The sequence below is a fragment of the Balaenoptera ricei genome, chromosome 2, assembly GCF_028023285.1.
Source record: "Balaenoptera ricei isolate mBalRic1 chromosome 2, mBalRic1.hap2, whole genome shotgun sequence".
Classification (NCBI taxonomy): domain Eukaryota; kingdom Metazoa; phylum Chordata; class Mammalia; order Artiodactyla; family Balaenopteridae; genus Balaenoptera; species Balaenoptera ricei.
The window spans coordinates 50,596,468-50,613,562 of NC_082640.1; the positions used below are offsets into that span (position 1 = coordinate 50,596,468).

A 17,095-nucleotide genomic window follows, 5' to 3' on the forward strand; every position below is an offset into this window, starting at 1 on the left:
AAGTCAGACAGAGAAAGAGAAATATTGTATTATATCGCTTACATGTAGAATCTGAAAAGAAATGATACAAATGAACTTATGTACAAAACACAAACAGACTCACAGACTTAGAGAAGGAACTTATGGTTACCACTGGGGAAGGGATAGTTAGGGAGTTTGGGATTGACATGTACACACTGCTATATTTAAAATGGATAACCAACAGGGACCTACTGTAAAGCACAGGGAACTCTGCTCAATATTATTTAACAACCTAAATGGGAAAAGAATTTGAAAAAGAATAGATACAGGAAGGAATTTGGGAAAGAATAGATACACGTATATATATAACTGAATCACTGCTGTACACCTGAAACTAACACAACATTGTTAATCAACTATACTCCAATATAAAATTAAAAGTTGGGTTTTTTTTAAATAAATAAGTACACAGGCTTGGGATTTCTTTGTAGCACAAATATGACAACTCCATGTTACCCACCCTACCCCCTTGAGCATCATAAGGAGTTAATGATGATCCAGTAAGCATTATGCTTCAGCCAATAACAATACCATATCTTTATGGAATTGGATTTTTTTGCTTAGAACCTTAATTTTTAATTAAATGGTTGTGGTATGAAGTGCATCACTTCTATGAATGATTTTTCAGTTAACATAATTATCTTTTAAAAAAACAGGAAGAAATAAGTTTAGATAGCTGATCCTCAAAAATGCACTTGCCTTTTAAGATCATTTTGTGCCTGAGTTTCATTTCAATTGTTATTTATACAACCATATATATTCTGGTATAGCAAATTATCTGAACTAGGGTTCTAACCAACTTTAGTTTTTTTTTTTTAAATTAAGGTAATACAAAGTATCTAATAACTTAAAATTCACATAACTTCCTGAGTTAAGAAAATCTCAAAAGTGATGCCTGCCTTTTCATTTTCTTATGAGTATAATTTGCAAAGTAGAAAGTTTTAATTTTGATCAAGTCAAATTTATCCATTTTAAATTTATAGCTAGTGCTTTTTGTGTCCTAAGAAATCTTTACCTACTGCCAAGGTCATGAAGATATTCTCTTATGTTCTCTTCAATTTCATTGATCTGTGTCTCTCTCCCTCAGTCAGTACCAAACTGTCTTGATTACTGTAGTTATATAGTAGGCCTTAATATCAGGTGAAGTGATACTTTCACTTTAATCTTCTCTTTCAAGATTGTCTTAACTATTCTAAGGTCTTTGCTTTTCTGTAGAAGTTTTAGAATAAGCTTATCTTTGTTTCCAAAGAAACAAAGTTTTCAAGGGATTCATCTGTTCTCAGTTGGCAAACTTATTAGTGTGAAGTTGTTTAAGGTATTCCCTTATATCTTTTTAATGACTGCAGGATATGTATTAATATCACCTGTTTCATTTCTTATATTAATTTGTGTTTTCCTTTTTTTAATCTTTGTCAGTCTTGCTAGAGATTTATCAATTTTATTGATCTTGTTAATCCTAGTGAAGGTTTTAATTTCATTGGTTTCTCCTCTTTACTTCCTCCTACTAGCTTTGGATTTATTTTGCTCTTTTTTTTTTTTTTTTGGAGGGGGAGTTAGGGTAGAAACTTAGAGTATTGATTTAAGACCTTTCTTATTTTCTAACATAAGCATTTAAAGCTATTAATTTCTCTGTCAGCGCTGCTTTACTATGTCTCAAAATTTTTGTTATGTTGTATTTTTATTTTCATTGTTTAAGTTTTTATACCTTTGAGACTGCCTCTTTAACCCATGGAAAAGATTTACACACTTGGAGATTTTCCTGTTCTTTTTGTTATTGATATCTAGTTTGATTCCGTAATGGACACAGAATGTGCTCTATGATTTTTACTTGCTTTAGACTTAAATTGTTCTTCTTTCTCTCACTTCCTGGGGGAAGCTTACATTATTGATATTAGAGCTTTCTTCTTTTCTAATATTTGTATTTGTGCTGTAAATTTCCCTTTTGTACTGCTTTTGCCTCATCCCAGAATTTTTTGATCAGTTATATTTCATTTTCATTCAGTTCAAAATATTTTGGTCGCTCTTGCCGAGAGTTGTGTTTCGTATCTGCATGTGTCCGCTGCCACCTCCGCTGCAAAAATGCTGCCGCTGCTGCGCTGCGTGCCCCACGTCCTGGGCACCGCTGTCGCTGGCATCCGCGCCGCCGCGCCCTCCCTGCCGCTGCTGCAGCCCGCGTCCAGGCCGTGCGCCCGGCCCTTCGGGCTGCTGAGCATGCGCGCGGGGTCGGTGCAGTTGCCCGGTCTCCTGCGGCCTTGGGGGCCCTGCGGCTGCGGCTGCGGCTGCGGCTGCGGCTGCGGCTGCGGCATTAAAAAAAAAAAAAAAAAAACATTTTAATTTCTCTGGAGCTTGAAAAGAATGTGTGTTTTTCTGTTGTTGGATAGAGTATCTATAAAGGTCAATTAGGTCCAGTTGATTAATGATGTTGAGTTCAACTATATTGTTTCTGATTTTCTGCTTTCTGGGTCTTTCAACTGCTTAAAGAGGGGTGTCGAAGTCTCCAACTCTAACAGCAAGTTTGTCTGTTTCTTCTTGAAGTTCTGTCAGTTTTTGCCTCATGTGTTTTGATGCTCTGTTATTAGCTTCATACACTTTTCACATTGTTATGTCTTCTTGGAGAATTGACCCCTTTATTATGTAATGCCCCTCTTTATTTCTGATAGTTTTCCCTGTCCTGAAGTCTGTTTTATCTGTAACAAAATAGCTATTCCATCTTTCTTTTGATTAGTGTTAACATTATATATCTTTCACCATCCCTTTACTTTCAACCAGTCTGCATTTTTATGTTTAAAGTGAGTTTCTTGTACACAGCATTTAATTGGGTATTGTTTTTCCATCCACTCAGTCTCTGTCTTTTCATTGGTATGTTTAGACCATTCACATTTAAAGTGATTATTGATTTAGTTGGATTAATAGCTACTGTGTTTGTAACTGTTTTCTATTTTTTGTATTTGTTCTTTCTTTTCCTACTTCTTTTTGCCTTTTTTGATTTTATTGAGCATTTTATGTGATTCTGTTTTATCTCCTTTCATAGCATATCAATTAAACTTCTTTTCTAAAAATTTGTAGTAGTTTCCTTAGAGTTTACAATATACATTTTAAACAATCTAACTCCACCTTCAAACGATACACTATACTGCTCCACTTGTAGTACAGGTACTTTGTGACAGAATAACCCTAATTCCTCCCTGGCAAACTTCATGACATTGCTGTCATTCATTTCACTATTCATCTGTTGTAATCATGCAGTACATTGTTACCCTTATTACGTGAAACAAGTTATTTTTAGATCGATTGAAAATTATAAAAATAAAAGATTTTATTTAACTTTATTCCTTCTCCAACAACCTTCCTATTTATTTATTTATTCTTTTTTTTTTTTTTTTTTTTTTAATTTATGGCTGTGTTGGGTCTTCGTTTCTGTGCGAGGGCTTTCTCCAGTTGTGGCAAGCGGGGGCCCCTCTTCATCGCGGTACGCGGGCCTCTCACCGTCGCGGCCTCTCTTGTTAGGCGGAGCACAGGCTCCAGACGCGCAGGCTCAGTAATTGTGGCTCACGGGCTCAGTTGCTCCGCGGCATGTGGGATCTTCCCAGACCAGGGCCCGAACCCGTGTTCCCTGCATTGGCAGGCAGGTTCTCAACCACTGCGCCACCAGGGAAGCCCCTATTTATTCATTTTATTCTGAAGAATGTTTTTATTTTTAAAATTTTTATTGACGTATAGTTGATTTACAATATTACGTTAATTTCAGGTGTACAACACAGTGATTCAATATTTTTATAGATTATACTCCATTTAAAGTTATTATAAATACTGGCTATATTCCCTGTACTGTACAATATATCCTTATAGCTTATTTATTTTGTACATAGTAGTTTATGCCTCTTAATCCCCTATGTCTATCTTACCCCTCCCCCTTTCCCTCTCAGTGGTAATAACTAGTTTGATCTCTATATTTATGAATCTGTTTCTGTTTTGTTACATATATTCTTTGTTTTATTCTTTAGATTCCACATATAAGCGATAACACACAGTATTTGTCTTTCTCTGTCTGACTAATTTCACTTAACATAATACTCTCCAGGTCCAACCATGCTGCAAATGGCAGAATTTCATTATTTTTTATGGCTGAATTATATTCTATTCTGTATATTAGCTATTGTAAATAATGCTGCTATGAACATTGGGGTGTATGTATCTTTTCTTGTTTTCCTTGGTTGTATACCCAGGAGTGGAATTGCTGGGTCATATGGTAGATCTATTTTTATTTTTTTGAGGAACCTCCATACTGTTTTCCATATTGGCTGCACCAATTTACATTCCCACCAGAAGTGTGCTAGGGTTCCCTTTTCTCCACATCCTTGCCAACATTTGTTATTTGTAGACGTTTTGATGATAGCCATTCTGACAGATGTGAGGTGCTATCTCATTTTGGTTTTGATTTGCATTTCTCTGATGATTAGCAGTGTTGAACATCTTTTCATGTGCCTGTTAACCATCTGTATATCTTCTTTTGAAAACTGCCCATTCATGTTTTCTGCCCATTTTTTAATCAGGTTGTTTGGTTTTTGTTTTTGTTGTTTGTTTTTGATACTGAGTTGTATGAGCTGTTTATATATTTTGGGTATTAACCCCTTATTGGTCATATCATTTTCAAATATCTTCTCCAGTTCAGTAGGTTGTCTTTTCATTATGTTGATAGTTTCATTTGCTGTGCAAAAGCTTTTAAGTTTAAGTAAGTCCTATATGTTTATTTTTGCTTTTGTTTCCTTTGCCTTAGGAAACAGATCCCCAAAAAAAATGTTGCTACAATTTATGTCAAAAGTGTTCTGCCTATGTTTTCTTCTAGGAGTTTTATGGTTTCCAGTCTTAAATTTAGGTCTTTAATCCATTTTGAGTTTATTTCTGTATATGGGGTGAGGAAATGTTCTAATCTCATTCCTTTACATGTAGCTGTCAGTTTTTCCAGCACCACTTACTGAAGAGACTGTCTTTTCTCCATTGCATACTCTTGCCTCCTTTGTCATAGATTAATTGACCATAAGTGCATGGGTTTATATCTGGGCTTTCTATTCTGTTCCATTGATGTATGTGTCTGTTTTTGTGCCAGTACCATACTGTTTTGATGACTGTAGCTTTGTAGTATAGTTTGAAGTCAGGAAGCATCCAGCTTTGTTCTTTTTTCTCAAGATTGTTTTGGCAGTTCAGGGTCTTTTGTGGTCATACTGAGTGAAGTAAGTTAGACAGAGAAAGACAAATATCGTATTTCACTTATATGTGGAATCTAAAAAAAGGGCACAAATGAACTTATTTACAAAACAGAAGTAGAGTCACAGATGTAGAAAACAAACTTACGGTTACCAGGGGGTAAGGGGGGGAGGGATAAATTGGGAGATTGGAATTGACATATACACCCTACTATATATAAAACAGATAACTAGTAAGGACCTACTGTATAAATGTGAATGGATTCAGTTCCTCAAAAGAGATTCTTATGTCTTAAGTTGTGTTAAGGCAGAGAGAGAGAAGGTGAAAGCAAAAGAGGAAAGAATACCTTAAGACAAAATTACTTAAACTTTTGAAGACAAAAAGCTAAATTACACCAAAACAAGACAAACAAACAAAGTGGGAACGGCAGTATTATTATTGAACAAACTAAAATTCAAGTTGAAAAGTATTAAATGAAAAAAATAGATTAAAAAAATAAATTTTAGGATTATTTGTTCTAGTTCTGTGAAAAATGTTCTGGGTATTTTGATAAGGATAACATTAAATCTGTAGATTGCCTTGGGTAGTATGGACATTTTAACAGTATTAATTCTTCCAATCCATGAAAAGAGGGTAACTTTTATTTGTATCATCTTCAGTTTCCTTCATCAATGTCTTGTAGTTTTCAGAGTATAAGTCTTTCACCCTCTTGGTTAAATTTATTTCTAGGCATTTTATTCTTTTTGAGGCAATTGTAGAAGAGATTGTTTTCTTGAATTCTCTTTCTGATAGTTCATTATTAGTATCGATAAGCAACATATTTCTGTATATTAATCTTGTATCCTGCAACTTTACTGAATTCATTTATTAGTTCTAATAATTTGTGTGTGTGTGTGGAGATTTTAGAGTTTTCCATATATGGTATCATGTCATCCCTAGTTTTATTTAGATCTGAATTTTTTACCTATACCCTTTTCCTCTCCCTGAAGAACTCCTTTCAACCTTTCGTGCAGGACAAGTTCGCTGGCAATGAATTCCCTCAGTTCTCAGTTTGCTTGAAAAAGTCTTTATACTCCTTTACTTTTGTAGGATAATTTCACTGGATATAAAATTCTAGGTTAGTGATTTTTTTTTTCTTTGAGTGCACTAAATATTTCACTTCACTCCCTTCTTGCTTGCATGGTTCTTATAAGAAGTCTACTGTGTCTTATACTTGTTCCTCTATAGGTAACATTTTTTTTCTCCTCTGGCTTTTTTCTAAGATTTCCTTTTTCTTTGGTTTTCTCCAGTTTGAAAATGATATTTCTTTTTTTTTTTAATTGAAGTATAGGTGACTTACAATGTTGTTATACAGAAAGTGATTTTCAGTTTTATATATATATATATATATATGTATATATATATGTGTGTGTGTATATATATATATTCTTTTCTATATTCTTTTCCATTATGGTTTTCACAGGATTATGAATATAGCTCCCTGTGCTATGCAGTAGGACCTTGTTGTTTGTCCATTCTATATTTACTAGTTTGCATCTGCTAACTCCAAACTCCCAATCCACCCCACCCCTCTTCCACTCTCCTCCCCTTTGGCAGCCACATATCTGTTCTCTATGTCTGTGAGTCTGTTCTGTTTCATAGATATGTTCATTTGTGTCATATTTTAGATTCCACATATAAGTGATAGAATATAATATTTCTTATGTGTAGTGTTTTTGTTTTTGATTTTTATCCTGCTTGGTGTTGTTAAGTTTCTGGATCTGTCATTAATTTTGTAAAGTCCTTAACCATTATTACTTCAAATATTTCTTCTCTTTTCTCTCCTTTTCTTTCTAGTATTCTAATTATGCATATCTTGCACCTTTAGAAATTGTCCCACAGATCGTGGATTTTCTGTTCTTTTTTTTTTTAATTCCCTGTGATAATTCTAACATCTCTGTCATATCTGAGTCTGGTTCTGAGGTTTTCTTTGTCTCTTCAGCATGTGCTTTTCTTGCCTTTTGGCATCTCTTGTAATTTTTTGTTGAAAGACAGATGTATTGGGTAATAAGAACTGAGCTAAATAGGCATTTAGTGTAAGGTTTTATTTTAATCTGGCTAGGAGCTGAGCTCTGTTTTATGTTTGCTGTAGTAGGTACTAGAGGCTTCAGATTGAAATTCAGATTCCTTTAGTGTCCTTTTATGATTCTCCTTGCTTAACTTTGGGCTTCCCTGTATACTCCTCAGAGAGTCTTCATCTTGCAGCTGTTTTTGTTTTTGTTTTTAAATGCAAAATTTTAATGGGAATGCATTTCTCTCATAACATTCTTCATTCTCTCCTATTTTCTCATGACTTTTCTTCCGTACTCCTATATAGTTTAAAAACTAGATCCTCACCTCAATATTCTGTCAAGCCCAGGCTGCACTGTTGGTAAATGAGCTTTAGGAGCATGGTGAGCCCCCTTCCCCCAGCACCCTCAGGACTGCCCACTGCACCCCCTGCAGGCCCCTGGCTGGGCCCAGTAAGATGAACCCAAGGTTTAATAGTGCTGGGATTTTATTTATTTTGCTTTATTTTTTATTTTTATTAATTTATTTATTTTAAAATTTTATTTTAGAGTATGGTTGATTTACAATGTTGTGTTAATTTCAGGTGTACAGCAGAGTGATTCATTTATACATATACATATTTCCATTCTTTTTCAGATTCTTTTCGCATATAGGTTATTACAGAATATTGAGTAGTTTCTTGTGCTATATAGTAGATCCTTGTTGATTATCTATTTTATATACAGTAGTGTGTATTTGTTAATCCCAAATTCCTAATTTATCCCTCCCCACCACGTTTCCCTTTTGGTAACCATAAGTTTGTTTTCAATGTCTGTGAGTCTGTTTCTGTTTTGTAAACAAGTTCATTTGTATCATTTCTTTTAGATTCCACATATAAGTGATGTCATATGATATTTGTCTTTCTCTGTCTGACTTACTTCACTTAGTATGATAATCTCTAAGTCCATCCATATTGCTGCAAATGGCATTATTTCATTCTTTTTTTATGGCTGAGTAATATTCCATTGTATATATGTACTACATCTTCTTTATCCATTCCTCTGTTGATGGACATTTAGGTTGCTTCCATATCTTGGCTATTGTAAACAGTGCTGCAATGAACATTGGGGTGCATGTATCTTTTCGAACTATGGTTTTCTCCAGATATATGCCCAGGAGTGGGATTGCTGGATCATATGGTAGTTCTATTTTTAGTTTTTTAAGGAACCTCCATGCTGTTCTCCATAGTGGTTGCACCAATTTACATTCTCACCAACAGTGTAGGAAGGTTCCATTTTCTCCACACCCTCTCCAGCATTTATTGTGTGTAGACATTTTGATGGTGGCTCTTCTGACTGGTGTGAGGTGATACCTCATTGTAGTTTTGATTTTCATTTCTCCAATAATTAGTGATGTTGAGCATCTTTTCATGTGCTTTTTGGCCATCTGTTTGTCTTCTTTGGAGAAATGTTTATTTAGATCTTCTGCCCATTTTTGATTGGGTTATTTGTTTTTTGATATAGAGCTGCATGAGCTGTTGGTATATTTTGGAGATTAATCCCTTGTCAGTTGCTTTGTTTGCAGATATTTTCTCCCATTCTGTGGGTTGTCTTTTCATTCTGTTTACAGTTTCCTTTGCTGTGCAAAAGCTTTTAAGTTTAATTAGGTCCCATTTGTTTATTTTTATTTTCATTACTCTTAGGAGGTGGATGCAAAAAATACTGATGTGATTTATGTCAAAGAGTGTTCTGCCTATGTTTTCTTCTAAGAGTTTTATAGTATCCAGCCTTACATTTAGATCTTTAATCCATTTTGAGTTTATTTTTGTGTAGGGTGTTAGAGAATGTTCTAATTTCCTTCCTTTTTTTTTTACATGTAGCTGTTTAGTTTTCCCAGCACCACTTATTGAAGAGACTGTCGTTTCTCCATTGTATATTCTTGCCTCCTTTGTCATAGATTAATTGACTATAGGTGCGTGAGTTTATTTCTGGGTTTTCTGTCCTGTTCTGTTGATCTATATTTCTGTTTTTGTGCCAGTACCATACTGTTTTGATGACTATAGCTTTGTATTATAATCTGAAGTCAGGGAGCCTGATTCTTCGAGCTCCATTTTTCTTTCTCAGGATTCCTTTGGCTATTCGGGGTCTTTTGTGTTTCCATACAAATTTTAAAATCTTTTGTTCTAGTTCTGTGAAAAATGTCATTGGTAATTTGATTGGGATTGCATTGAATCTGTAAATTGCCTTGGATAGAATTGTCATTTTGACAATATTGATTCTTCCAATCCAAGAACATGGTATATCTTTCCATCTATTTGTGTCATCTTCAATTTCTTTCATCAGTGTCTTACAGTTTTCAGAGTATAGGTCTTTTGCCTCCTTAGGTAGGTTTATTCCTAGGTACTTCATTCTTTTTGATGCAGTGGTAAATGGGATTGTTTCCTTAATTTCTCTTTCTGATCTTTCATTGTTAGTGTATAGGAATGCAAGAGATTTCTGTGTATCAATTTTATCTATAATCCACTGTCCTTATGCTGGAGGCCATTTACTCTGGTGGCAAATGAGGGAGGGAAATGTTCTAAATTTTATGATTATATCATTATTTTAGTGGGCCTGTATTTCTAGGCTGTGACTGTCATAAATTTTTCTCATCTTGCATAGTTTGCTTTCCCCTCTTAGGTGGGATGGGCAGGCTAAAGGGGGCTGGGGTGGGAAGAATGCCCTTCTGCACCTGGGATAAGGCTCTGGTAAACTCTTTCTCTGGAGAACAGTCCTTTGTTATGGAGGATGCTCTGGACATGTTACATAATGACTACTCTTTTTCTCTTCCTGAATGAGCGACAAGGGGATCTTTTACGGATTTTCACCATGATAGCCTGTAGGGTTTCTATAGGTAAAACCTAAGAATGTGTGTCACCCTAACATTGCAGCCCCAGGAGTATCTCACTCTCAGGCTTGTCCACACTCAGCCTCCAGCAATTCTAGCATCTTCTGTCCAGGTAAGCAAGTCTCAGCTGTGACTCTGGAGTTACCTGTCTCACCAGATTTTGAGGTTGCAGTTTGCCCTATGACCTCAGTTCTCTGGTGAGTGGAGAAAAGTCGTTGATTTTCAGTTTGTTCAGCTTGTTCTTGTTGTAAGAACAGGAGTGAGGACTTCTAGGCTCTTTATGTCGGAGATGAAACCAGATGTGTTCTCTGTATATAATTTCAGTTCTTTCAAATTTGTGAGGTTTGTTCTTTGGCACAGAATATAGTCTGTCCTGGTGAATATTCCATGGGCTTTTAGAAAAAAAAAAAGTGTACTTTGTTGCTGTTGGGTGGAGTGTTTTGTATATGTCAATTAGGTATCTTTGGTTCATTGAGTTGTTCAGTTCTTCTACACCTGTGCTGATTTTCTGTCTGGTAGTTCTATCAGTTGCTAAGAGTAAAGAAGTTGAAGTTCCCACTCTAATTGTGAGTTTATCTATTTCTCTTTTTAGTGCTATTATTTTTTAACAGCTTTACTGAGAGAATTTACATATCATACAATTCACCCATTTAAAGTATACAAATCAGCAGTTTTTACTGTAGTCACAGATATGTGCAACTAATCACAGACAATTTTAGAACGTTTTTCTCACCCTAAGAGAAACCTTGTACCCTTTATCTATCACCTCTCTCTTTCCCCATACCTAACCCTAAGCAACTAGTTATTTACTTTCTATAGAAATTGATGGATTTCTCTGTCCTAATCCTCTGGATAGGGATAACAGACTTTTCTTGGAGTTTTTCGGGGGGGTTGTTTTTTTTGTTGTGTTTTGTTTTGTTTTTTTGACTCTGCCTGTTGGTGGTTCTGGGTTCGAAGCTCCTACAGCATTCTATCTGGAGTATATGGGAGGCAATAAGGAAGCCTAGGGAGTTTACCATTGCTGTGTTGCCTCTCAAGTCCCAGGGTCATAGTCTGTCTATCTTCATTCTGTCTTTCAGAGTCTTCCAATGCTTGTTTGTTGTATTATGACCAGGGTGTTTTAGTTGTAAGAGAAAGGACCTTGGAAGATTGGGGCTCCCAAAATGTATTTTGCCTCCAGAATCCAAAGGGACCCACAAGTGTGTATCTGTTTCTTCATAGTGGGCAGTTCTGGATGTACCTCTTCTTTTCTGTTTGAAACTTTACCAATGTAGCAGACACCTGAGCTTTTGCAGGCTTTCTCTCTCACCTCTAGTAGGCATGTGTCATATTAACTATCAGGTGTGCTTGCTACTTCCAGTTTGATTTCTCCTCACCAATACATATATTAATGTCTTAGTGAAGGGACTGTCTTCCTGACCCTCCCAGAGGTTTCCAGGTGGTGGCTGAGCAGGTTAGGCCGCATTGGATCCACTTCAACATTCCCATTTCTCTAAGCCTTTGATCTCCTCCCTCTAGACTGTGCAGTGGAAGTTCTAGCATCTCTGTCTCATTGACTGTAGGCCTCTACTGAATCAAGACTTCTATTAACCATTATAGGTACTCAAACTAACACATTAAATGCTGAGGCCTCATGAAGCACCCTTCTTGGCCTGATCCAACCTTAGACTTATTCTCACTGGCTAATGTATTATACTTAGACTCCATTTCCATGCTTACTCTCCAGATTTCTGCAAATAAAATTTGCAAGATTCTAAAACTCCTTCATGTACATAATCTCTCCCAGGAGGAGCCCTTGCAATTAACTCTCTGAATCATGCTGGGATTTTGCTCTCTCTATGGCCCTAGAGGCAGTGAGTATTGTTCCTGCCTGAAGAAGATAGGAATTTCCTTTTTAGGTAACCACACCAGATGAAGTCAGTGAAATCTTCTTATTCAAGTGAATGCTTGTTTTCTTAGATGGTAAGAAGGGCTGTTTCTGATGTGAAGAAATGTTTAGAGATATTAGAGGTTTAAGGTCCTTAGCTTTGTGTCTACACAAAGGTTTCCATCTCAAGTCTTAAGTCCTCACCCCTTCCCAACCAGAACCTTTACCTTAGCATAAGAGACTTAGCATAAATATACTTTTACCTGGCATGTGATTCTGCAGCCTGTACATTCAGGCCTCAGGCATGTCCCTCCCACAGCTTCATAAAATAAGAATTCCTTTAAGGCCACCATAGAAACTTTCTGATTCTTTACCTATGCCTTGAGTTGAGAGTTCAAGAAGGCACTAAGCTTATCTTTTTTTTTTTTTTGGAAGGGAGTTGGGATTCGGGGGAATCTCTTAAAGCAGTCAAAAGAAGCCATCTCCCTCCACAATCTTTGAATTCACCATGATGCCACAGCAATCAAGTGCCACAGCAGTTGATCTCCCAGTGCCTTACCCTCCACTGGCAGTCTTAGTGATAATTTGAGTAATCGTGATACCACAACTTCGAGTAATCAGTGATGTCCCACTTTTCCCTGGTAATGAGGTCATTCATGCACTGACCAACCCAATCCCAGAATCCCACTTTGATGGACTGTTTCCTTAGGCTACTCCCTACTAAATCAATCAGGGTACTGGCCGGAAAACACAGATAAGCTGGGATTTTGAAGAGAAATTAATGGAGAAAGACTATTTACAGAAGTTCAGGCAGGGTTCAGAGCACCCACAGGATGATAAAGTACCTGGGAACTTACAGCAGTAGGAAGGTTTACCATTCTTAATCTTTTGGCATGAAGGACAAAGGAAGATCTGGAGGCTGTTGAGACTTAGAGCCAACAGGAGGGGCTGCCCAATAAAAGCTCTGGTCAGAGATGTAGAGATGGAGTGGGATAGAAATAGTCAACCTTTCCATAAAAGCAATGAAAAAACTGGCAAAACTTGTCAGAATTGAATTTTTCAGAACTCTGGAAATTAACAAAAGGCTTACAGCAATCCAGAGTGCATTTATTCAAGAAAAGTGACTGAATCTCAGAAAGAACAGAGACCTTTGTGATATTTTAACCCATAGTCCCATCTTCTAGTCTTAACCTTGAAAACCAAGAATCTGCCATCACAGTTAAAACCAGCAGCCGGGCAGCAACTGGAAAGGGATGGAAGGAAGTTGGAGCATCTTCAAAGGGTGTTTCACTGAAAAACCCTACTTGCAAGCCTGTCTTTATTTCCTCAGTCAGAGATCACCAGCACAAAAAGCCTCTTCTCTGAGGGTATTTGTCAAAAATTGTCAAAACAATTACAGGCAATTGCTTAACTTCACAGATGCCTGAGGCAGTGGGTAACTGTTGGGGCAAACAATAGACTAGCCATAAAGCTGAAAAGGAAAATTGGGGGAGTAAGGTTTCCACAGGGGCTTTGAAAAGCACTAACATATTCCTAGGAGTATGTAAGGTCATGTGCATGCAAAGGGATGTGAGCATGCTCAGAAAAGACCCAAGAAGGCCCTGAGCTCTCACCTCTGCTTGCAGGAAGTGAGACTCTGTGCAAGCAGGAAGTGAAGGCTAAGGCAGAGTTGTCAACTGCCTGGTTGAGTGTTGAAAAGTGTGACTGGAGCCTAGTGAGAACTAGAGCCATACAGGAGGGTCCATCCAGGGGAGCTTTATCCTCACATCAGCCAAACCTAGCTGGAACCAGTTGGTAAGGGAATCCTGGATTAGTACAAAAATCTAAGGCAAGAGAACCCATAGAAGTAGGTCTAGCTCTTGCCTTGAGATCTTTGATCATCCAAGATGAAATAATGGCAAAGCTTTTTTTGCAGGATTGTGGTGGCCCAGGGAAAAATAAAGCCCACGGAGAAACAAAATTATCAATGGTTGCCAGAGACTTGGCAGGGGGTTTGGGGGATGGGGGTTGGCTGCAAGTGGACACAAGGAACATTTGGGGATATGAGAAGTATTTTATATCTGATGGTGGTGTTAGTTAAATAATTGCATATATTTCAAAACTCATTCAACTGTACACTTAAAATGGGTGAATTTTATTGTATGTTTGTATGTAACTATACCTCTATTAACTAGACTTTTTATAAAAAAGAAGAAAAAGAAAATATTCAACTTTTCTCTCTTCCTGCCCTTTACCCTCCTGCTATGCCTCCCTTGTCCTAATTCAGCCTGAAACCAGCAATCAGGCAGCTTTGGAGGTTGGGTCTGTAGAGGTCACCTTCTTGGATTACAGAGAAAGGCAAAGACTGAGTTGAGGGGTGGAGAAAAGAGAAAACAGTCAGCACAGGGAGTCCTGTGAAAACAACAGTAGATTAATCTCTCCTCACCAGAGGATAGCACTTCTGGTGGGAAAACAAGGCATCCAACAACTGGAGCTGCCCAGACTGGGATCAGAGGGCTCATGACTCGCTGCAGAAAGATGCCAAGCAGGAGTCTGAGATGGGATTCCTCTGCTGTGTGGGAGAAGACCCTCAAACTACATGATTCAGATTCTAAAATTACCTCTATAAGCAATCTGTGGGCATACATTTGTAGGATAAATTCCTTAAAATTATGTTTTTTAAGCTCTTCGATATATATGTGTTCTAGCTAAATTGGTGACTTTTTCTATTACATGATTTTTATAATGTATTTCAAATTCTGTCATTGCACTGGTTCTAGTAAGCCGAATTCAGACTGTAACATGGAAAAAGCTTACTTTTCCTTAGCTGCTAACATAGGGATGTTACGTCATCTGAAAACTGCTAATAAAATAAGCATACACATACCTCACCTGATTCCAGTGCTCAGTTTTAAAAGGAATTTACATTTCTGTTGTGTACTCTGTTGACCATACCTAATCCTTTATTTTAACAAAGGAAAAGACTGTCTCTAATGGAAAGAATTCTGAGACTTTCCTTTTGAACTCACAGTGTCCTTCTCCCCCTCTTTCCCCTTCCAGGAGGACAACTGTGAGTTTTGTGGCTTACTGCTGCTCCACCCAGTGTCTGCAGACTTTTGACCTACTGAGTTGATAAACACTCAAGAGCCTCAGGAGTGTTGCCAGCTTGACACTGCATTTGCCTGCATATCGCACAGTGTGACAGAGGGACAGGAGAGTCCAGCCAGGCCCAACAGGCCCTTCCATCCTGTCCTGTCACACTTGGAGACTGCAGGACTCTAGAAATGTCATGATCGAGCTTCAGAGCTGAAATGCCTTCACCCTTCCCCCAAGTTGGAATATATCCTTCCCCAAATTAAGAACCCTTTGTCTTCCGTGTTTTTCTTTTATGTCAGCGAGTCTCTTATGCAGACTATTTAGTTTGATGTGCCTCCCCAAATCTAATTTAGAGCAAGTTTAAGCTCCCTGAAGAACTGTAATTTGATAATACAACCAAATTAACTTTTGAACACACATACTTTCAGTGGTATCTGTAATCTTCTCATCTCTCTTTTTTTCCCAGAGAATTATTCCCCAGAGGTTATTCTCCATGTTTTTAACAAATTTCAGTAAACCCTGTGACCTCAATAGTATTGAATAGCAGTGTGTGTGGGGCGGGGGTGGGGAGGGGGGCGGGGGGGGTGCCTGAGTTGGCTTCCAAGTTAGACTCCAGTAGGGGCTTCACGAGGGTCCTAGCACACACCCTCTGGAAAGTTACAACCTTGTTTATAAAGTTTTGCAACATATTAAGAGACTTTTGTGAGGGGTTTTAAAAATAAAACTGTAGATTATAAATGAAATACACACTTATTTTGAAAAACTACAGAAAAATAATTTTTGAATTTATTTCCTGATAAGACTTTTTTATATGAGAAGAGGGACATACGAGGCTTTAAAAGATCTGATCCTTTTCTTTCTAGATTTAAACATTTTCTGGCTACTGAGAAAGGGAGAGAAAAAACACATTAAAATATGATCTCTGGTGTTTCTTGTTAGATGGGTTATGGTTAAATTTATATTGACTTTGAAACATTTTTGTTACATATGATAAACAGGCTTCAGCTACTTCTGCTACTAGTTTTTAGCAAGGTGATTCTAAGTACAGCCTGTGCACATTTATTTAAATACCTGGTGCATTAGATCATCTTCATTTTGACCTTAGGTTTCTTATGTACTTGACACACTGTTGTCCAGATAACATTGAGAAAACACAGGAAAAGCAGGTCCAAATACAGCCTTGGACTTTTGCAAAAAGACCATAAATGGAAAGTGTGAGATTATGCTCTGACATAAGATAATGCTCTTAATGGAGGACTCACATACTTGCTCTTCCTTTGAAAGGATGGCATTTTAATGTTGCTTTGCTGCCAGATGTTCATCTGGTTGCTGTGAAGTGATTCTTTTTTTACTTTTTTAAAAAAGTTTAATTATACATAGTTTTCTTTAAGACAGGACTAAAAGGGAACCAAGAAGTTTTACTTAGTAGGAAAATTCTTTTCAAAAAATTTCAGACTTGTCAAAAATTTGGTTTATGGAATTTTATTAGCTGCCCTAAATCTGTAATGCTAGGCTCTAACAGTGCTAAAAATCCTACATAGTTACTGACAAATGTGTGATCTTTTCACAGTCACACCACCTGCTGCCTGGAAAGCAGACTATCCACATAGAATGGTGAAGGCAGAACATTATCAACTGTATTTCCACTGTTCTTACTTCCTCTTGTCCCTTTCATAACTTGGCCTCTTCAGCCTTAATATTTCAAAGGCTTATGGTATAATAGAAACTGAAGATCTATATCAAAATGTAACACTTCTTTCATCCTTTGGAATAATTGAAGTTTTAGTGTAACCCCTCCATGTATATAAATTGGGAGGTGAAAAATGTGGCATGAAATTTCACAAATGTGGTTCAGGCCTATGTGGCTGCTACCTGTCATTTAAGTGACAGTAATATGTTTCAACATCTTTCTACTTTACCCTCTACAGTCATATGTCTTAAAATGGAGCTATGAAATTTGCTAACCTGGTATTCAGGATTCTGTTGAGATAAGGATATGTAATACTTTTAACT

The 17,095-nt window shown here is 37.1% G+C and overlaps 1 protein-coding gene across 2 annotated transcripts in view; it reads left to right on the plus strand.

The window, feature by feature from the left end:
* Positions 1 to 15,348, plus strand: part of LRRC28 (leucine rich repeat containing 28) — a 173,600-nt gene extending 158,252 nt beyond the window's left edge. For both annotated transcript variants that reach the window (XM_059912595.1, XM_059912594.1), the window contains one exon: positions 15,047 to 15,348. In XM_059912595.1, coding sequence (XP_059768578.1) covers positions 15,047 to 15,119 — 73 coding nt within the window. In that variant the 3' untranslated portion in view covers positions 15,120 to 15,348. The remainder of the gene's footprint in view (positions 1 to 15,046) is intronic.
* The last annotated feature ends 1,747 nt before the right edge of the window (positions 15,349 to 17,095 follow it).